At 36.0% G+C, this 23,378-nt stretch overlaps 1 protein-coding gene across 1 annotated transcript; it reads left to right on the top strand.

Moving 5' to 3' along the window:
• The first annotated feature begins 2,319 nt into the window (after positions 1 to 2,319).
• Positions 2,320 to 6,450, top strand: LOC145234481 (atlastin-3-like). Its single transcript, XM_080099207.1, has 11 exons — positions 2,320 to 2,437; positions 2,812 to 3,005; positions 3,084 to 3,218; positions 4,073 to 4,228; positions 4,292 to 4,351; positions 4,738 to 4,963; positions 5,191 to 5,303; positions 5,365 to 5,433; positions 5,513 to 5,707; positions 5,975 to 6,184; positions 6,361 to 6,450. Exons 1-11 carry the CDS (start codon positions 2,320 to 2,322, stop codon positions 6,448 to 6,450), a joined length of 1,566 nt encoding a protein of 521 aa, XP_079955333.1.
• Positions 6,451 to 23,378: the final 16,928 nt, after the last annotated feature.

Consider the following 23,378-nt stretch of genomic DNA (forward strand, 5'->3'; position numbering starts at 1 on the left):
AAGGAGCGTGAAGCCTGGCGGTTTGAACGGAAATTTTTTTGCGTTTGTTTATCCGCCTTCTTGAGCGTCAAAAATATCGCGAAACGAATTTGTGGCAAATCGAAATCAAAAACTTTAAACTAGTTCCTCTTGGGGCCAGTAGGCAATACTGCCACGTTTTGCCAAAAAAAAAAAAACAGCATAGAAAAAGCAAATTTTAATTTTAATGCAAGATTGTAAATGTAAAAGGTGATAAAAGTGATTTGCAGCGATATCAGTCATGTAAATATCCGTATGTTGCATTGGGTGGTTACGCAAATATTGCTTATCTGAGGACTTAAATTAAAAAGCGACTGACATCTATACGTTTTCAAAATGTACGCTCAAAGCTAGCTTGGTTAGAAAGTTGTGGCAAAAAGGTGTGTCACAGCAACAATCAGTTACAGCAAGTCTTGCAACAATTCAACATCACAACGTCACATGGTCTCGTTCACCTTTCAAGGTTAAAAGCGTGAAGCTTGACATTCCGAGCGTTTTGGGTTTGTCTCTTCGCATAACTGAACCCCAAACGCCTCGCGGCATTGTTGTGCTCCAAGACCTCTTATTCCAGTTCGTTCTTAATGCTGGTCTGTAGGCATTGCTGCGCTGACTTGAACGGCAACGCAATTTCAACTGTTTTTTTAAAGGTCTTGATAGCAAAGCAAAGTCTAAATTTGCTGCACAATTTGAACATAACTGCACAAATATAGCGTAAATAGCATGAGTCGTGTACATATAGGATAAATATAATGCTTTGTCGTTTGAGTTTTAAAATTATTGGTTGGAATGCGAAAAAAATGGATGTACAATTTATGGCAGAACATGTGACCTACAAAACTTTGTGCAGTTGTAATAAGTTTAATTGGGCAGTTTCACAGATAGTGTTTGCAGTTCTAAACAGTAAGGGGATGTAGTCGATTAGCACCAAAATTCTTTGTATTATGGTGTGCACCATTAAACTACTTGTTTACAATTTCTGAAACAAAACGTTGGAGGGTGGGAGCTGTGAAATATGATATGTTTTTTTTTTATCGTTTATCACTGCTGTAAACAGATTGGCAACTAATGATTATTCGAAGCCAAACATCGGCTTTCCTACAGTGTACGTAATCGGGTTGTTATTGGAAAGGTGGCATGTTATCGCTAGCCTGCCAATCAAGTTTTTTATTTATTTAATGTGAAGTCTTTTAAATTGCTACAATATCTTTGATTCCATAAACGCATGTAATTAATTAGATACTGATCAAGCAGTATAGTCAGCCCGTTGTGCGGACCAGACAATCAAACCACTGTCGTTCGCTAAAGTTAATGACTGCATGATGGTGTGTTTACTGACGAGAAACGACTTGAGAAAAAACCTGACGCACAAAGATTCATGTAAGAGTGTGTGCACTAACTGGTTTAAATGAACGCTTCAGGTTTGTACCAGTAATGATTTTTGGGTTACCTCAGCTGAATACGAGGCTATAGGTTTGAGCGTCATCGAGAGAGTATATCCTTTCATTAAAACATTACATTGTTTAAAAACATTTGTTTCTTCTTTCTAAAAGCTCCAGCTAAGATTTTTTCTGGGTGTCTGTAGGCAATACTTCGTTGTTCAATTCCCCAACATTTACGTTTTACGAAAACCAGCATAGCATGGCAAAATTTTGACTGCAAAATTGTAAGCTTAATGGTGATAGAAGTGCACACAGTCGTGTAAAAATTCATAACATGAGTGTAAAAAACATAATTTGCCTTGGGTCGCTAAGCAATGTTTTTATCTGAAAAAATAGACTTGTGTTGTATCGGTTAACGGTTTTGTGTTGTATCAGTTAACAAAATGTTAATAATTGTGTAAATTGTATCGGCTATCAACAACGTATGTTTGTCGACATGGCGGGTCCCGTTAACCACAAGTCAAGAGCGTTTGGCACGCCCAGCGCACAAACAAAACATTAAACATCTTTTGATCCAGAACAGGTAGAACGTTAAAAATCACTCCTGTACTTATTTGGGCATGTAGAGATCAAAAAAGCAAAAATATTTTTTCGGGAACAAAACTCTAAAAATCGGGATTAAATTTGGGTTCGAAATGTCCCGATTTTGGCAAGCAATTGAGGTTTGTTTTGTGGCAGACACGTACTTTTCAAATTTGAATAGCGGATTTTCCAACAGTATTTTTAGTTGGTGGAAAATGTTTGCTGGTCGGCCAAATAGATATTTTGGACATTTTTTAGAAATGTAAAGTCGTTATAGAGGAACGTTTTTTGTTTTTCCCATAAATCGTTACTAATCGGACACTGATCGACAAGTTTAACGATGCTGATGGATGATTTGTCCCAACAATTAGAGGACCGATTGCTGCTACCAGAAAATGAGTTGCCACTACAAGATGTTCAGTTGGAAATACATGAAAATCAGTCACCAGAACCAGAAGGTCAGTAACATCATTAACATGGAGTTTTACAGCTGATGCCATATTTAGTTCTACACCGATACCTAAAACCAAATACTAAATGGAAGCCAAAACTCATACTTGGTATGTTTTAATTTTGTTTTACTCGATACGTTTTTGTCAAATCGCGGTATGCCCAGTAACCCCAAAAGTAGGTCTGACTTTTAAAAAGCACATACAGCCGTGGTGCAAGGCGTCTTGTCTGTCGCGGGGTTAGAACCCAGGGCAGCAACCTTTTTTATATATTTATCAAGTCATTCATGACATTGCATAATATATGCTGCAAAAGTCGGCTTTGAATTGTCGGCGGCTTTAAGTTAAGCCCTTGACGTAAAGAGTACATAAATCTTTTTCAGCTGTGCAGATTACTGAAGTGAATGCTGAAAACAAGATTGTGATCATTCGCACTGCGATCGACAGGTTGTTTGGAAAACCAGAAGTAAAAAATGCTCCGATTTGCGTTTACTCTATCGCTGGCCCATTAAGATTTGGAAAGTCTCTTTTCATGTCACTAATGATGCGGTATTTAGATCACAAAACACAAAATAAGGTTTGCAAACTACTCACACAAACAGCTCTGTCATTTTCCTTTACTGACATATACTTATGTCGTTTTTACGTGTTGTAGGAGGGTGATTGGAGAGACGACAAAGAATCAGTTCTTAACAAAGGATTCGAGTGGAAAGGTGGATCAGACGGGCATACCCAGGGTATTTACATTTGGAGCCAACCTTTCTGGTTGGAGACAAGATCACACGGAAAAGTAAGTTTATACTTTTGTTTAGAGCAAGGTTGTAAGCAGACATGAAATCAAAGACCGCGCCGAAAGTACAAGCCCGAAAGTCGGCCCGAAGCCAAAATTTTAAAAGCCGAAATTAGGCCCTGAAAAAAGTTTACTCAATGTAAAACAACGGCACACGTGTGGCCTGGTAAAGTTAAGACCTTTTTTATATTAATTTCATCAAAAATTCTGGCTAACGTACATATTTTACAGCGCGAAAAGCGTTGGTGTAACGTACCGCGGTTTGCCCCTCAAAGAATAAACAAGCTAAACAAGATGACCAAATGAATAAACTGACCGCCTTGTGTTCACGAAGTTTTAATATGTAATCATGTCTCGGCCAATTGTGTTTCCCTTAAGCAAGAAACTTGAAAGACATTGCTTGAATCCAAAGGACCATTGAGGAGCGATCTGAATTGACATCGCTAATTTTCAAAATTTACTACTAAAAGATAAATAGGCAGCATGGTGGCGAAATTATTGTCAGCATAACCCAGTTAGGTGTTGCCCACATACCGGGATAAAATAAAACAAAAAGTAACAGCAAACATATATTCCTGTAAAATCATGTTCGTATCAACTCGGCCGTTAAACAGGTTGTAAAAAGTAAATTGAAACCTATTGTTTCTACTCATACTCTTCTAACGGCAGATGAAAAGACACTAAAATTTTGTATTGGAGCATTTGCAATCACTACTACAAAATCCACATCCAAACAAAAAACGTGTCGATCGCGGCATCTCGGTCGGTTTAGTGCTAATATAAAACAAATCAAAGGAAAGAATTGTTCTACTAGGACTTAGCTGTGTTTATGCACGGAGTTTTTGTATTTCAAGGTGGCAATTTTTCTCATGGACACCCAGGGCTTGTTTGACAAACGAACTTCTGTGCTTTGTGATTTGCTGCTGTTCACTTTAAGCACTTACCTATGCTCCTATCAAATGTACAACCTGAAGCAACAGTTAAATACAAATGACCTGGAAAGGTTACAGGTATAACACCAATTTCGCACACTGTATTTCCTTTCATGGCTTTGTAACCTTTTTGTGTTTCAGTTGTTTACGCAGTTTTACAGGAAGCTCTGTGGTACAAACGATGGATGGAAATTACGCCAGGTAAAAGTAAAAAATCTGTTTGGTCGTGTTTTGTCTACCTTGCTCACTTTACCCACGTTTGTTCAAACCGGTCTCTCCGGGACTCGCGCTACACAGACTTAATGGTGATTCTCTACTATTTAGCTTACATGTACACCATACACGGCCGGGAACGGTGCTTGTGATTCGACTTTCAACAGGCTTACCACTGAGCCTGTATCGCGAGCCTCGAAAAGACTCCTGTCGTGGGTTCGAATCCAGCCACAGGCTAGATTTTTCTAGCCTTCGCTACGCCTTGCCATATGGGAGTACTTGGGATATCGAGTTGATATGCATGAATACTTGAGGAATGATCTTAGAATGAACACTTTTATGATGTATCATATATTTTTTGTTTTATTTTTTAGTCACTGTTGTTTCTCTTGCGAGACTGGCAGGACATGAATTTTACGTTTGGCCAAGAAGGAGGAAAAAACTTTTTACATCACAATAAAGAGAATTCGCGGGACGAGTACAAAGCAATATATGTTGAGATTAAAAACACATTTGAGACAGCTGGGTGTGCTCTTATACCTCATCCTGGATTTGAAATAGCAGAACGTGAACCAAATGCCGACCCAGCTAAACTTGGTGGTAAGTTGTAAGGTAGTTTTTGAAGGGACATCGTTACGAGCAAATAAACAGTGTAATCAAACTTAGCAGAAACAATCTATTGTTCTTTGTATACTGTACATTAAAATTATGTGATTTAAATATCAAAACTTCCGTAAAGCCTGATTTAGACAATATTTTCTAAGATTTTCGCCAAGAATTCTTGAAAGTATGTAATGAAACATTTCTGACCATGTTTGAAAATCCAGTTGTCAAAAAAATGAACGAGCAACCATTGACTGGAAGTGACATTGCCAATTTGGCTTACACCATTTCCAATTTAATTAAACGAAAAAAATTTGGGATCGACGTAATGTTGGCGGTACGTTACATTGCAAAGAAAAAAATAATTATATAAGTACTAACTTTATGATATTTCACAGGCTAGCGCATCAATCAATTTGCAAAAAATAATTAGTAAATGTGAAAAGATTTTCTTCGAATCCATTAAGGTAAAGTGTGAAATAATACTGTTATCTGAGGTATGAAATAATATAATTCAAGATGATATTTTGAACCAATGTCCAAAAGCAAGCAATAAAAAGATATCAAACGGAAGAAGAGTTGGCACAAACTCACCAAATAGCTGTGGAGAATGCGATGAAAGTTTTTGATGAAGAACGAAAGATTGGAAACCCGGTTGACATAAAACAATTCCGAAATGGTCTTCTTGGTTCCCTGACTGGGCGTCTATTTATGTTTCAGTGTTACAATGAACTGCGGGTGGTAAGTTTTATAACATTTCATTAAAACACACGCTAATATTATATCTTACAAAAAGTTTTTTTGCAAAGGTTGATTTGAAAGAAGAAAGCTATGAATTATTTCAGAAGTGCGTCAAATTCATCACTGGGGTAAAAAAGCTATTTCTTACAACAATAGTATTGAGATTGGTTTGCCTACTATAAAATCATGCTGTAACTCGCTATAATTTATTCTTTTACACTTGGCTAATATCTTTCTTCCACATATTTAAAAGATCGTGCTGTTTAGTTTTATGTAGCCGACAAAGAAGTTTTGAATGATGAGAAACTCACGCAAATCATCGATGAAAAGAAGATTGAAACTCTTGCAATGTTCAAACGACCAACATTACCTCCAGAGAGTTTAGAAGTTGAAATATGGAAAAAGTACAAAAAACAATTGAAAAAGACAATTGACGTGAAAATTCGAATGCAACGAGTAAACAACAATTTAAATGAGGTTGGTTATATAATATGCAAGTAGCTTTAGCGTAAAATTCGGTTAGATATTGCTTCAACAAGCTAACACGAGAAAGTTAGAAGCATTCAACCTACAAACATCTTCAGCTCCTTAGCATCGCGTAGCATAGAATTTTAGGCGTACAATACTAACCAGTCATGCACATTCTTCACTAGATAAAACTTGGCATTCTTCTTCGCAACAAAATGATCAAAGGCATTGACGATTTCATGATGGAAGTGGAAAAGGTGAACTTTAAGTTTTAACTAATTTCTAAGTTTGTCGAAAATAGACAAAGTCTGGACCCATGCTGGTATATAAGCTATTGCTGCCAGACATAATATCAAGTATGTAGAGCTCTTCTGGCCATGCTGGTTTATTATTATATAAAAACGAAGAACATGTAGACACTTGGCGGCGGTGGGTAAAATAAGAACAATAGTGATGCCGACGCTGCAGCTTTGCACCATTGAAGTAAATCTCGTTAACACGTCAAAAATTTTTTACCCAATTTGTTTCGAATAACGAAAAGGGACAACTTTGAAACCATAGGCCTATAGGCCTAATGGTCGTTATTGTGTATTGTGATTGGTACAAAAACTTATATTTTGGTTTCGAACAGAAAGGAATGAAGGCCAGAAACATGCAAATATTCATTGACAATGCAGCGAAAAGAGCTGAAAGGCAATTCCATGTGGAAGATTTTCAAGTTGAATCAACATCGCCAATAGTTGAAACAAATTTAATGAAATTCAAAACCTATATTGAGGAAGTGAAAAATATATACACCGAGAGATTTTCCATAACCAATGTATGTTATTCGATCCAACAACTATGTGCTTTACTTTCTTACATGTCAAGAAAAATTATTATGTTTAGGCCATTGCGTCAGGAGACGTTGCACCGTTAACTTTTGCAAAAGTACAGGAAATAATCGCTTCACATGTGAGTATTTCGTTTTTGTCGAAAAAAGTTTAGGATACTCAAACTTTGCTAGTAGTTAGTGATTACACGACTTTGCAGGTTGAAGTTGATGGGGAAGACATGCCACAAAACTTCATTGACCAAGTTTTGGATCAAATCCCTCAAATCATGCAAGGGAGTTTATATACTACTGTTCACGACATGTGCAAAAACGAATGGGATCTTCGTTATTTCAGAAAAAAACGTGATAGGGTAGGTTAATTGCAAAACTATTTCTTTGGTTAAGCCTAACAGTGTTAAACGCAACTATATGTTAAGAATTGTGTTTGCAGGATTACTGAGATATTTTGTTTGAAGGAAAATAAACGAAAAGACGTTATGGAGGCACAGGTTTTGGCAATTGATGGTATTCTCAAAAACAAAACTAGTCTTTCGAAAGGGAAAGAACTTGTGGAAAACGGAAGACGTTTGTTTATGGAAAAGATGCAGTTAAGTTCGGCAGACAACTCGTTCATTGTGCAAAGGGAAGAGTCGATGAAACAAATGTTAGAAGCTATCCTGGAAATCGTAGAAGTTGAACATGGCTTATACAAGGTAGTTTCCTAATTTAGCATGTATTTAACTATCTCCACAAACGTTGCTGTGCCAAGTTGTTTTATGCTTTCCATTGGTTTATTACGCAGCAAATTTGCGTTGTTAAGATCTATTTAATGTCATGTGTTTTCGTGGGACAACGTCACACTTTACTCTTACGTACCAATATCTACATTTTAGACTATAATTCGCGAAAACGGGGAACACTTTTTGAAGTGGTCGGCTTGGAAATATTGCAAGGAAATGGACGAGGTTTGAAAAAACGTTCTGAAAAAGAATTTAATTTTGTACCGCAACAACAAACAGGCAAAACCGCCTAAACCTTTTGAACATTATTACGACAGGCAACAGATGACCTCGAAGGCGGTTTTCTCAAGCACTTAGCACAATTGTATAGAACTACCAAATCTGATGTATTTTAAGTTTTTCACATTTTTTATCAGTGTCAATAATGATAATAAATAACGTTATTTAATCTTTAATTTTTTCCCTTTACATAAAAGTAACACCTAACATTCTTCTTATTTGTAGCACTTGCATGCCGTAGGAGCAAACAGGGATTTCATGACAAAAATAAGCTTGAAGGTAAAGTCAGAGTTTGCAGACAATTGCCCCAATATCGAGCGAAACGACGAAATACATGAAAAGTGTATTGATTCTTTCGGCATTGCCATTGATGCACAAATGGTCGATTGGGAGAAAATTAACCAGTTTCACCAGGAGGTTTTTCCGAGAATGACTGGATGGGGTGAATTTTTGTGCCATGTCTCACATTTTGTGAGTTACAATATCATAGATAGGATTCCCAAATGGGCACGAAAACCCGCACAAGTAATTTCGTTCTTTTTTCTGACGCAACAAAAATATGCATAGCCCTCTAATCCTTGACAACCGCCGTTTTTCGGCTGATGTAACTGTTCTAAGTAAGCTAAACTATACGGTTGCTAAAAACAAAGCTTGATGTGCAATTATGCATACGGTAGAATAAAGATGATTGCAAAGGGCACTTTGAAATTTACAAGGTAATTTTTTGACTTCTTTTGTTTACGTGCACGAATCAAAGTATGTTTTATAGCAGTGGTTCTTAACCTTTTTGGTGTGGTTTCCCACTAAAGTCAATCACCAACTTCGAATTTCCCCCTCTGTTATTTTTATAATGATGTTTCGTGCCCTACGTTACCAAAAAAAATATTCTTTAAATGAAATAATTTTGTGAAGCGATTTGGTCTGGAACCCAAAGATTTATACTGCAATCTTATTTAGTTCAAATAGTGCTTCTGTGAGAGATTAAAGTTTTTGGAATATTGAAGAGTTTCCTCTCCTTGCAATAGTCATTTATTGCATGACAATCAACAACGGAAAGGCCTTTATTCGCGCACAATAGCAAAGTCATTGATTCTTTCAGAAATGTCTGTGATGTAACAAACGGCCTTGGATTTTTATGCGTCTTGTAAATCTAGGTTAAAAATTAATCTAACATGTTGTTGCGGAAAATTTTTAGGAAAGTAACTTTCAACAAATAATTCAAAGCCGGGTTCGACCCTCGGGCCCGAGTTTGGTTACCTGACTTACATAATTTCCCTCTAAAAACATCAAATTTCCCACAGTGGGAAATTTCCCACCGGTTAAGAACCACTGTTTTATAGTGTAATTTTTTAGTTCACCCATCGACTGGTGCCAAGTTGTGTGTAATCTGTGTAATCACCGCTCCTTTTGTTGAGTAAATGCCTTTACTTTTAAAATATTGCTGACCGTTGGCTTTCCTCGTAGTAACAACATTTATTTTTCTTGTTTAAATTCCCCCGCCTCACTTTAGTGTATTCCGCGCTTGTGCTGTAGCTCGCTGTATATCGTATGTAGGTATTAATAAGTGTGCATAATTCTGTAACTTACTTTAAATATAATCTTTGTCATGAACATGTAGTGGCGTTATTTTTTTACATCAGGTTTTAAGTAAAGTCACGTCAGGAAATCCCTAAAAAACAGAACGCAACGTACGGTCTTATGTCGCATGTGGCTCTTTTGATTAATTTGTGAGGCTGGAAACACTATTTCGTTACCAGCATTAAAAAATGATCGGGTGTAATGACTAATATTCTGTCTGTTTCATTAGGATATTTTAGCACCAAATTTTGTCATGTGGTTCCGCGACAGTGCGACACTTTTAAGATTTTTCAAATATTTGGCTCTCATAGCATGAAAGGTTGCCGACCCCCTGTGATAGAAACATAAAATGTCTTGTGATTCCCTGCAATAAGAGGATCAATTGCAACAATCAAAGGGTTAGTTACAATATACAGATTTAGCAGCAAAAAGTAGACACATTGCGGCGCCTAAGGCGTGCTGCACATGACTATTAGTTTGGTAGAAAATTGAAATTATTTCGTTTGATGAAAAAAAAACGCAGGAATACAATAGTACTAAAACAGTCACTCTGTCGGAGATAGCTGCGCAGCGTTGGGAGGTTGGGACTGTATAAAGTGTAAAATAGTGAAGAGCTTAACTTGTGGATGGAAGTGCTGACACCGTGATTAGTAGGCGTTATGTGGTGGTGACCATCCGAAATGAGGGTGAAAATCGAGACAGGGATACGTTGGTGAAACAAACAGTGAACCCTAAACTAACCGCACCTGTTAGGGAAAAATAGGTAAGGTTTACCATATCCTTCATAATATTAGCTATTTACAACAAAAATATGTTTACAGCTGTGAAGATTACACGGTTAAACGACGAAAACAAAATTGTTATCGACTGTGAGGCCATATGATAGGATTGTTTGCGAATTCAGAATTAAAGCATGTCCCAATCTGCATTTATTCTATCGCGGGCCAACTGAGATTAGGAAAGTCTTTTTTCTGCTCCCTAATGGCACTGTTCCTAGAACACAAATCCAGAAATAAGGTTTGTAAATTGCCGTGATGCTAAAGGTTAAAATGAAATGTGCAAAATTCCAATCTCTCTTTTTGTTTTGTTTGTCGCACTTGTTGTAGGGTGGAAGTTGGCAAGACAACAAAGAATGGGTTCGTAACAACAGGTTTCAATGGAAAGGAGGAACAGCCGGAGTTACTCAGAAAATGTACATATGGAACGAACCTTTTAGTTCTAGTCAAATCATTACAAGTTAACTACAGTTTATATATTTTTGCCGTAACCCTTTACGAAGACTCACAATAAACTTTTGTGTAAAAAGTTCTGAGACTTGTATAACCAAGTTGTTTCCGAACCTTCGCCGTTTTGGCAGCGATGCCCAAAAGTGTCGTCAACCTTGCGCACAGGCACAACAGAGAAACGACGCCGGTCATTTTTAACAGCACACAATTTCATTGTTTCCTTTTCTCCTATTGACAGGTTGCAGTTTTCCTCATGGATACGCAAAGCTTGTTCGACTAACAAAATTTTCAGCTTGGCGATACGCACCTCTTTACGCTCAGCGCTTTTTTTGGGACCTACCAAATATACAACTTGGGAAAGATCATAAACACAAACGATTGCAGGTAGATAAGAAACGAAATAAAAGCAACATAACCGCAGCGCAAGGTCTACTCCAATTAGCAGCGGCTTGATGTCTATTTATACTGTACTTCTGACGTGATGTGTACAGTGTAAATCGTATAAAGCTAGTTGTACGAAATCTAAAAATACACTTTGGCATTTATCAACGTGTTAGCTTCGGGTCCTTTTAAAAAACAAAGATTTAAGTTTCAAAGGTCACATTTTTAGGAAATGTGACCCGTTTTACGTAATTTTATCATCGTGCTTTGAATTTGGATACATGTTTGAAATATGACGTGTGATAAGGAAAAAGTAACTTCAAGACGAATCTGAATTATCTTGGACCTGACAATTACGAGTGAACCAAAACAAGTTTTGGAGGCCACCTTGCCGTTGTCATATGATTTCAACACATTGTCGTAGTGCTAAAGTAGTACTAAAACAAGGATTGTCAAACATTTGAATACAAGGGCGTAAGTTTACAAATGTGGAAACGTGGCTTGCCCGAAAATGGTAGTGGCGTTACCCCTGTATTTTCGCTGCAAGAGCCCATCGTAGAAATTACATAAATTTTACAAGTTTTGTAGTGAAGCAGCTTGAATATACGCCAGTCGCTCAAGTACAAACTTATCCGAAACCCACTGATTTATTTTTTTAGGACACAGTACGCTTTTTGTACTAGTACCGTAAAATATTTTTTGTACTAGTACGAAAAATATACCGTACATGCAGTACGTTTCAGTTTTTGGCATTGTGTGCGGTATGGTGGCTCGGTAAGCTCTTTCCAACGCCGTATATGGTACAGTCAACATAATACGTACCGTTACATAATGTTCTCCTTGGACTCGGTGGTCAACTTGGGCAAAAAGATTTACTCAACGAAACAATGGGTCAATGCCACATGGAGGTGTTGATAATGCGTCACTCTGACGCTTAGATGAAGGTGAACATGTTTTTGTGTTGTCAAAGAGCAAGGTCCAAATATAATTAGGACGTATGTATTTCCACACTTGAAAGAATTATTTGAGACAAACTCTTCTGGAATCAAACTCTTTTCAAAAAAATTTCTTTTGCACATAATGCATGTTTTTTGTGAAACTATATGGCAGTCGTTGTGGAATCAGAGTTGTAAACGGGCCTGGAGCCCGAACTCGGCCCGAACCCTTAAATAAAAGCCCGAAATCGAATCGTTTTTGGAAAGCCCGTTTGGGTCCGAACGTTTAATTGACAGGCGTGGTGTGTGGAAAAAGCAGGTGTGTGGAACCTGCGGCCCGCTTGCCTTTTTCATGAGGCACCCTTCACAATTTTGTCAAAGTACAGTATACAACAGAGCATAAAAAACAATAAAAGGTTTATGTACAAATATTTTCTTGAACAAAACTTCGACATTTCTGGTAATCCCCCTATTGAACATTATGACGACAAACTTATAAAATTTGCCACACTTTCAACCACTTGCTTTATTTGTGACGTAACAGTCACTCGATTGCCTCTCCTTGCAGTAACAAATCATTTGTCATGTGGTGTTAGTTAGAAATTGGTTTTAGAGCTATTAGCGTGGATCCATATCGTTATTTAAAATATATCCTTGGTAAAAAGACAGATCGGTATAACGGAGCTAGGGTTTTCCAGAAAAAAGGACAAATCTTTATTTTTAGTCGAAATAAGTGATAAACCTGCATGTCTAGCAGAAAAAAATCTGGATCGATGAAATATAAAACCTCTTGTGTGATTTGGGTATTTTTACACGGAATTTGAAAATAAAAAATAAACTTGTCCCGCCCAAAAATGTTGTGCAATTAATGCGGCCCGCGGTAAGTAGGTTCCCCACCCCAGCATTAAAACCTGAGAAAATACCACGACAACCAACACAATAGACAATTGGTCTTAAAAAAGGCGTTTTAGGGCTGTTTGACATTAGGTCAGGTCCAGCAACTGGGTAATAAGCTAGTTAAGTTTATTTAAAAAATGCTGACACAGAGTGTTGAGTCAAGTCCCTATCAAATCCGTTTTCTTAGAAAAAAACAAATAAGCCCGGCCCGGCCCGGCCCGAAACGCCCAGTCCGACTTACAACTCTGTGTAAAATTTCTTTGAACGACTTGTTGCAGCATTACTTGTCTGCCTGTTACGTAATCCAACATGGTGCGATTTGCTAAACATGGTGTTATAACAACAGAGAGAAACAATCATATCCGTCATGTCTCAAATAGCAGGCGAACGGAAGAAGGATGTGATATGGGTCGGTTTGCTCGGATGGGACAGGAAACGTTTGGGCTTGCGCTGTTAGAAAAAACAAACCATGCATTTAAAAGCACTGACGCATTCTTTCCAGCTGTCGCAGTTTTTAAAATAACAAACGACAGGTAAAAGAACAAATGTAGCACGTACAACTCACAAAAATAATTTATAGTCACACAAAAGGTATTACACAAGTAGGAAAATCGTAAAATAAGGTTTTAAGAGAATCGTAAAACGTTATTAGGTGCTGGAGTGGTCGTGTACTTAAAGCGCAAACTGCGTACGTGGTCATATCACACATATAATGCAGCAAACGCAACTGGGATTGATGTAAGGGATATGTCGGCAGATCTTTAATTATACTGAGTGACCTGTTTTTGAACCTGTTTTTAAACCTGCTGAAGATTTATGACATTTGTATCAGGATGAATCCGCTGACAATAGGTGAAGGTAAACAATGCATTAATAATGGTCAGCCAAAACTTTATTGCGTCTGCTTAAGAAAACAGCCATTTGCTCTCATTGAACGAGTTTTTTTTAACGAACAAACTGCTCTTTAATAAAACTTTTACCCGGAATCAAGTTTACAAGAAACACACACATGCGCAAATGCACTAATTACGATATTATTAATGTCAGATGCCTAAAGGTGCATATAGTCTTTTACAGTTTTGCAAGATTAAAATATGGTATACAACTACGAAGCATGTTTTGCAGCGCTGTAGATTGTTAAGATCCAAGATGACAAGATTACAATTGACAAACATGCGATCGACGAACTATTTGACAACGAACAAGTTAATAGAAATCCAATCTGCATTTACTCAATTGTTGGTTTAACAAGAAGAGGAAAATCCTTTTTCATGTCACTAATGCTCCGGTTTTTGGAATGCAAGGCTAAAGATAAGGTTTGTAACATCAATCACTATAAAAGATTCCACACAGAACCGTGCTTGACAATGTTTTTTGTGCATTTTCTCAATCTGAAAATCCAAAAATAGTTAGTGCCATGTCTGACACGAACTAGTTTACACAATTTTTAGGCATAAGATTCGACATTAAAATGTTTTGCACATTTTTTTCAACGAGCCATGTCTGACACAAACTAGTTTTTTTATTTTCAGGCACATAAATGGAGGGAAACAGAAACGCCTGAACTAAACAAATTCCAGTGGGATCAAGGATCGAAAGGACACACCAAAGGCATTTTTATTTGGAGCAAACCGTTTTGGATGAAGCAAAAAGAGGATGACAATAAGGTTTGAGAAGGTTATACAGGATATCAAACTTCTCAATTTGTCAATTCACACAGGTTGCAGTTTTCCTTATGGATACTCAGGGTTTATCTGACAAGCAAAGTTGTGAATCTGTTGATTTGCAACTTTTTACTTTGAGCACTTATCTGAGTTCGTACCAAATTTACAACTTGGATAAAGTCATTGACACCGAAGACCTAAAAAAGCTTGATGTAAGTTTATGTAAGTTATAAGGTTGTATTTTGTTGGCAAACAAGTTATACGTGTTTTGAAAAGTTCTAGCCATAAAACTTATATTTTTCATTTTTGTCTTGCTTATCTAGACATTCTGTAAATTTTACGAAAAAATTACATCCAAAGACAATTGGAAGCCATATCAGGTAAAGAAAACCTATGCCTTTTACGTTAGTTAGCTCCAACCGCTTAGCCTACCGTTTGGTCCAGTCACTTCTCTTCCTGATGCGAAATTGGCAGGATATGGATTACAACTTTGGGACAGATGATGGGAGAAAATACCTGAAAGAAATGGAGTTGTCAACAGAGTCCAAGCAGCTATGGAACTACATCGATCGTTCTTTCTTGTCAATCGAATGCGCTCTATTACCTCATCCTGGTAAAAACGTTACCCAACGCAAATCAAAAGCTCCAGCCCTAACTCTAAGTGGTACGTAAATAATTCCCCTAATTGATCATTCGATTTTAAATAATAAATAGCACAAAAAGCAATTTACCATTGAAACAAAAATAACACGAGGGGCATATACTACTAACATTGGCAGAATCCGAAACTCTTAGTGGTAATATTTTGAAACAGTTGAAAGATGTACATTAAAAAACACTGATTAATAAACTAATGAGTTGTTAAGACCCTTTAAATTGTTAAAGTCGGAAGAGTAACAAAGTTTATATTCTCAAAAAAGATTTTAATTTCAGTCAGGAAAGATGTTTTACTAAACATTATAAAAACATGTTTCTTTCTTTTCCAAAAATTCTAATTTGCTTTAAGCCAGATGTTGATGATGATTTTCTGAAGACTTGCAATGAAGTGTTTCACAAATGTTTTTCCAAACCAGTTGTAAAAACATGGAATGGTCAAACCCTACATGGGTTAGATATTGTCAACCTTGCTCACACTATTTCGATCCTAATGGAAACATATACTTTTAACGAGAATGTCATGTACAAGGTATACCACATTTTTGGGTGGGAAAATTCCGATGGTTGTCGTTCTTTTCTGTTTCAGGCTTGTAAAAGGACCGACCTTCAACAAATAATGATTCGCTGTGAGGATGATTTTTTTCTCTCCATTAATGTGAGCAGAGTGTAGGCCAAGTATCGTTTGAAACATTTAATAACAAATTCCTTTGTCAGACGGAACTTCAACATCAGTTCCGATTCAAAGGAGCTCTCAAAGTAATCCACGAAAAATGTGTTGAAAGTACATTGAAAATGTTTGTAAATGAAAAAAGGTTTGGAGATCTGGATGACGTCCAAACACAATATAAAATACTCGGGGATTTTTTGAACAATGCTTACTTTATGTTTGAATGCTTCAACGATTACTTAGAGGTAAACTTTTTTGATTAATGAACTGTTATAAATATGTGTTTGTTCGGCAAACTCAAAACAAATTTATTCAACAGACTGGAGAAATGGAACTGTACAGAAATTTGTCGGAGGAATGTGTGGAACATTTTGAAAACTTCATAAAGGTAAAAAACAATTGTTGATCCGGCATTGATTATTACAATTTACAACATATGTAATAAAATTCAGCTAAAAACTTAAACTTAATAAAATGGAAAACATAACTTCGGTGCTATTTAATATTAACTTACTAATTTCTTTTTATCATATAATTTAGAGCATGTTTGGTCCTGCATCTAGTACAAATTTGCAAGATCAAATTCACATCATGCATTGGTGCAAACAAGACACTGTAAACATGTTCGAAAGCAAATCTCGGAAAGATCCACTTGATCTGAGTATAAGAGACAAATTTAAAACAAGGCTTGTCATCTTGCTCACTAAATCAGTTGAAGTATACGAGTTAAGGAATGAAGTAAAGAAGGTTGGTGGAATAAATCCAACATTAAACTAAGATAAACCCAGATTTACAATTGCACTAAAATAGAACCTAAACAAGATTTTAAATGACCATATCTGCTGTTCATCTTGAATACGAATTTTGTAGGTAAAAGATCAAATTCTTGACCGAATAAAATTCAACGAAGTGATTGTTGCCGAGAATTTGAAAGAGGTAAAACTCTAATTTATGTTCCATGTTTATGTTGTTTTAAAAATGTTATTGTTATATTTAAGGGTGCCATTAAACAGCTACAAGCACTTGTGTCGGTTGTTGATGCTCTTAGTGAGGAGAACAAACAGGAAGACCCTTTCTTGCATGAAGTAAGAATTGTTTCAATCAAAGATTAACAAAGAAACAATAAGTCACTGTAGAACATAGTGACATGGCATTTTGCTGCAATAAATTTACATCTGCATAACCTTTACACTGCAATTTTGCAGTTCAAACGAATGCCTAACGATTTAAAAATTTACAACTGGACAATTAGACCACCGATTATACATTCCTCATAATCGCCAAAGCTTTCTAAAACGCAATATGCCTAATGAAAACTTAAAGTTGGTTTACCGAAAGCAAAAAAGATCCATAATACCTATACAGTTTTTCGACATCAAACCCCTAATAACTTACGTCTTTTTAATCTATAACAGTCACAATTTATAACCAGTTTAATGTTTTTGTCATTAACAAAAATTGAATTTACTCACAAACTCATTTATGACATACAATATATATATATATATATATATATATATATATACAGGAAAAAAACATTAAACACTTGAACTTCTGCACATCACTGCTGATCAATGTTGACTGTACCAATGACGCCTTCGTCCGAAGCAAAAAAAGAGAATTGGACACACTGGTGAACCAGTTCAGGGACATTTCGAAAGAAATTTTACAAATAAGAATGGTAACATTGGAAATAAGATATAAATTTGGACAACAATACAGCAAAAATGAATAACTCTAACCAAATGCAATTGATTGCAGCTATAAACGACAATCAAGTTATTGCGAATTGCCTTTTTCTCGCTACATTGCTTTTATTGTAATTGTTTGTGTGTTTAGGACGACCAACGGGATCAAGTAACAAAAATTCAAAAGGCAACACAGTGGGAATTGTGTACAGAAATAAACAAAGTAGGTAATATGTTTGGACTCTTGTCAAAGTAGCATATTTATGTTTTTATTGCTTTACAGTTTTTGCGTGGCAAACGAGCAAACGACTTACGATTAAAACAAATAACATCTGAAGGAATTGTTCAGTTTCAAAAGGAATTTTCAAAAATGAAACTTTCTGCCTTGACCATGGAAGAATCTATGTCACGTTTCAAACTTGAACTTGAAGTTCTAGAGTTAAACTGGAGAAAAGTCATCCGTTTTCACAATGAGATCTACTCCAAAGAGGTGACTGACTTGAATGAGTTTCTGAGAAAGGTTTTCAAAACGATAACATATCCCTTTACCACCTGGTTGTCGCTAAGACAAATTTCTCCCATGCCTGAGAGTTGGCGTGAATTTTCATGTTGAGTTTATGCATATTTAATTAGTTTACCAACATATGCTTGCGTCATTTGCTTTGTGACCACTCAAATGTTGTTTAAAGTGTTTGAGACATTGTGAAAGTGAAACATCTGTACAGTTTTGTTTTGTCAGCAATACACTTCCGGTGTGGTATGTTTAAAACTAACTTGTGATTTTCTTGTTTCAATGTTATTGATACAGCTTTCAATTATTTCTTGTATTTGTTAGATCTCAATAAATGCAAAATTTTATTGACTCTGTGAAGTATGGGTTTAGGTAGACAAAAAAGGCTAGTGTTCCCGGGGATCGTTGCTAAACCAAGCACCTTTGAGACGTCGCGAAGACGCAACCCAACTCACACAAATGCCTATGGTAGACTTCTACGAGTGTTTTTTTGTTTTTTCCTAAAACAAAAACACGAAATGGTAAAATGGTTTATGGTGACGTAAGTCATAATCACAATTTTCAAGGGTTTGCTGCACAGCAAAAAATGTTGCTGTGACGTTGTAAAGTAGATGCATGACATTCTGACAGTAAAACTTCATGTATGTGTTTGTAAAGAGGTCGAGTTGTGAACCTCTGAAGGGATCATGAAGTAAAAAGGTTTCGAATCACTGAAAAAGACTTTTCCTGGATATTGAATAACAGAACGTGGAGTGGAAAACTTTCAAACTGTAATACGAATGCTAGCAGAATGGTAATTTGTTATCACCATCGTTGGCTGCATGTGTTATACATTTTTAATTGTTTAGCTTACATACCTTAACTTTGAACGTATGCCATTCACGACAAGAACCCTTGTGTCAAACGTGGTAGAAGATTCGCTGTCCATTTAGAACATGGTTTAACGCACGTCGTGTCTGCATTACGCACGTCGTTTATGCATTATTAACATGCCCAAGCAAACAAAGTATTTGATAGGTTTGCCTGTGGTAGGAGTTCTGTGTGTGTTCGGCACAAAACTACGTGCAAAGTCACATTCCACACAGAATAACAAATCGATGGAGCTAATACAACTTTTATTTATCCAAGGTTAATTCAGCAGATTTTTGTTTATACTGGATATTGTACTGAATTTTTTAAAACCTGCAGCAGTTTTATGACATTCGTATGATGATGAATCAACCAGCAGAAGGTAAAGGTAAGACATTTAGAAAGTTTAAGAATTTTTTTTAACAAATTCAACTCCTTTTTCAGGGTTGATCATACTCAAAAAGCAAGTGTAAACTGACCCACCAAATTCGGATAATTTATGTTTAAAATAGATTCATATTGTCACATAGTGATGCAGTTATCCACATAATGATCCTAAATATGACAACGTTCTTTTAGCGCTGCAGATTACTTTGGTCCACGACGACAAGATTATAATCAACAAGCAAGCGATAGACGAACTATTTGACAACGAACAAGTTAAAAGAAATCCAATCTGCATTTACTCAATTGCTGGTGCAACAAGAAGAGGAAAATCCTTCTTCATGTCACTAATGCTCCATTTCTTGGAATACTATGCTAAAGATAAGGTTTGTAACATCAGCCACTATAAAAGGTTTGACACAGAAAGGCATAAGATTCGACATTAAAATGTTTTGCACATTTTTTTCAACGAGCCATGTCTGACACAAACTAGTTTCTTGATTTTCGGGCACATAAATGGAGGGAAACAGAAACGCCTGAACTAATAAAAGGATTCCAGTGGGATCAACGATCGAAAGGACACACCAAAGGCATTTTTATTTGGAGCAAACCGTTTTGGATGAAGCAAAAAGAGGATGACAAGAAGGTTTGAAAAGGTTATACAGGATATCAAACTTCTCAATTTGTCATTTCACACAGGTTGCAGTTTTCGTTATGGATACTCAGGGTTTATTTGACAAGCAAAGTTGTGAATCTGTTGATTTGCAACTTTTTACTTTGAGCACTTATCTGAGTTCATGTCAAATTTACAACTTAGATAAGGTCATTGATACCGCAGACCTGAAAAAGCTTGATGTAAGTCTATGTATAAGGTTTTATTTTGTGAGCATACAAGTTTGATATGTTTTGAAAAAAAACTGATATTTTGCATTTTTGTCTTGCTTATCTAGACATTCTGTAAATTTTACGAAAAAATTAAATCCAAAGACAATTTGAAGCCATATCAGGTAAAGAAAACCTATGCTTTTTACGTTAGTAAGCTCCAACCGCTTAGCCTACTGTTTGGTCTAGTCACTTCTCTTCCTGATGCGAAATTGGCAGGATATGGATTACAACTTTGGGACAGATGATGGGAGAAAATACCTGAAAGAAATGGAGTTGTCAACAGAGTCCCAGCAGCTATGGAACGACATCAATCGTTCTTTCTTATCAATTGAATGCGCTCTATTGCCTCATCCTGGTAAAAACGTTACCCAACGCAAATTAGATGCTCCACCGCTAACTCTTAGAGGTACGTAAATAGTTCCTCTAATTTGCCATTCGACTATAAATAATAAATAGCACTAAAATCAAATTACCAGTGCAACACAAAACAATATGATTATACTACTAACATCAGCAGAATCCGTTAAAAAACAATTGTGTTAATATATTTATTACATTTTGTGTTAATACTTGTGTTCATCATTTAATACGTTACGTTTTTGTATTTGAACACAGTACATCGTAAAGGATAATCACAACATTATATTTAGTTTTGCTGGTAGTTTTTAACGTTTATGTGGCAAAATGATTACCATATAATTAGTAATGGCTAAAACATCACTAATAGTTGCGTTCCTAAAGTTATTTGTTTAAAATAAGAAAGGCGACAAACGCAAAACTTTGCCACACAATAGTATTATTAAAAACTGAAATAAGGTACCTGCAGGTAACAAGGCCCCTTAAAAAACTATTGCGCATAACTAAAAAAAAATTCAATAGTTTCCGCCCTACTTTGGCATGATGGTTGTAGCGGTCAATTTTAATCATCCATCAGACTTTGAAGGCGTTTGCAAGATTAGTTTTTGTATGATGACAGTTTAAAAAAAATAAAAACTTGGGCCTTAATACATACCTATGCTGTTAATTAGGCCCAACATTTTTATGTATTTTTTAAAGTCAATCAGACTACTTTATGCTTTGCGTCGGCCCAAATCAATTTTAACCAAGGAACGTTATTAACTTTAAGACATATAACTGTTAGTGTGAAGGTACTAACAACAACAAATAAACAACCACTTGACAGTCGATCACCAATAAAGCGAAATGAAAGATCACATTCCAAAAATTTAAAAAAAGACTTATTATTGGAACTTTCATCTCACTGATAAAGCAAATAAGCATTTTTTTGCATATCAGTCGCCTTTGCTATAAAAAACACCATAGAAAATGACAAAAATTTGTTGGGCCTTATTGCCAGCAATGACTGACAAACAAAACCCTAATAAAATTCATTTGAGGTAATTCTTTTTTTCAGATTGGATAACGCTCCAATTGAGCTAAAATGACCCCTTTCTGATATATCTTAATAAGATTTCATTTCGACAACAAAACCTTTTTATTTTTGTAACAAAATGTTTTTAAAAAATAATAAAAAGCTGTAAAAAAACACTTTTGAATTTGGATTGGTCGTAGAAACTAATACACAGAACTTACAAGTCCAAAACTTTCCAAATCATTGTAAGTTTGAATAAATCTAAAAATTGTATCAAACCGGAAACATTTTTTACATTTTATACCAAAAAACGGAAACATTTTATACCAAAAAATATGAGTAGTGGGCCTTATTACCTTCCGAGCCTATATACCGTCAGGTACCTTACAGTTCGTGTGAAATGATCAACAATCAAACATTTCATGTTGCAGATATCGACGACGATTTCCTGGAAAGTTGTAATGATGTGTTCAAAAAAATGTTTGTCAAACCACTGCCTAAAACTTTGAATGATAAATCAATTGTTGGATTAGATTTTGCAAACTTGGCTTACACAATCTCACACCTAATGGAAACTGATCAGTTTGATGAAAATGTGATGTACCAGGTAGAAAAACTGGTAAAATGTTGCGGGATTGTAAAAACTGGCTCGTGTATTTTGTTATTTTAGGCTTGTGCAAAAACTCACCTTCAAGACATCACAATTCGCTGCGAGGATGTATTCTTCGATTGGATTAAAGTGAGTATACAATAGTCATTGACGTATGCATTTTAGCAAACACAGACTTGATTCTTACAGTCAAAACTTAAAGTTCAATGTCGAACTCCAAATGAGGCCAAGGCTGTATATTGCACAGCTGTAGACGACGCAATGGGGTTTTATGCAAACGAAAAAATGGTTGGAGACCCAAGTAGCATTCGGGAACATAAAAACAAACTAAAAAGTTCCTTAAAAGACCGTTATTTCATGTTTGACTGCCATAACGATTACTTAAAGGTAACTCACGTTTATGAAAAAAATGTCGTTGGTCTACATATATACTGTTTACACAGGCTGGAGTAACTGAACTGTATAGAAATCTGTTAAATGAATGTGTCACGAATTTTGAGAACCGCACAGAGGTAACGGTTTTTGTTTATTTAATTCATCTTTAATTATACTTGGGGTAATTAATTTCTTTCGACAAAATGATAAAGCCGACGATTGTTCAATCTGTGGGTGCAGTTCTTGAGAATCAACTCGACATTATTGTAAGTCACAAAAATGAGGCCTTGAAAACATTTGTCGAGACATCCGAGAAAGATCCACTTGATTCTGAAATAAGAGAGAGCTTTCACAAAGAACTCAAAGACATGCTTGACAACAAAATTGAAGTGTACAAGCTTCAAAACAATTTGAGGAAGGTAAATATTTTATTATTCTTACGTCTGCGTGAGATACATTTAGTTGACCAAACGGAACTACGTTTTAAAATTAGGTTTACATGTAAAATAAAATACTTAAATCACCAATTGGAACCGGCAATCTTTTTGTGTAAGCATTCAAAAGTCAATATAAAATAGATTCAGCTGCTAATTCCTAATACGACGCAGATAAAAAATGAAATTCTTGACCCAGTAAACGACAATGGAGCTTCTGGTCTTTTTCCTGCAGATGATTTGGAAAAGGTAAAAAA

This window comes from Phallusia mammillata, chromosome 6, assembly GCF_965637545.1.
Source record: "Phallusia mammillata chromosome 6, kaPhaMamm4.hap1.1, whole genome shotgun sequence".
Classification (NCBI taxonomy): Eukaryota; Metazoa; Chordata; class Ascidiacea; order Phlebobranchia; family Ascidiidae; genus Phallusia; species Phallusia mammillata.

Excerpts from the sequence above, each read along its gene's own strand:
- LOC145234481 (XM_080099207.1), top strand. The coding sequence starts at position 2,320 with ATGCTGATGGATGATTTGTCCCAACAATTAGAGGACCGATTGCTGCTA. Across the intron at positions 2,438-2,811 it reads TCAGTCACCAGAACCAGAAG|CTGTGCAGATTACTGAAGTG; the intron begins GTCAGTAACATC and ends AATCTTTTTCAG. Across the intron at positions 5,304-5,364 it reads GGATCGACGTAATGTTGGCG|GCTAGCGCATCAATCAATTT; the intron begins GTACGTTACATT and ends GATATTTCACAG.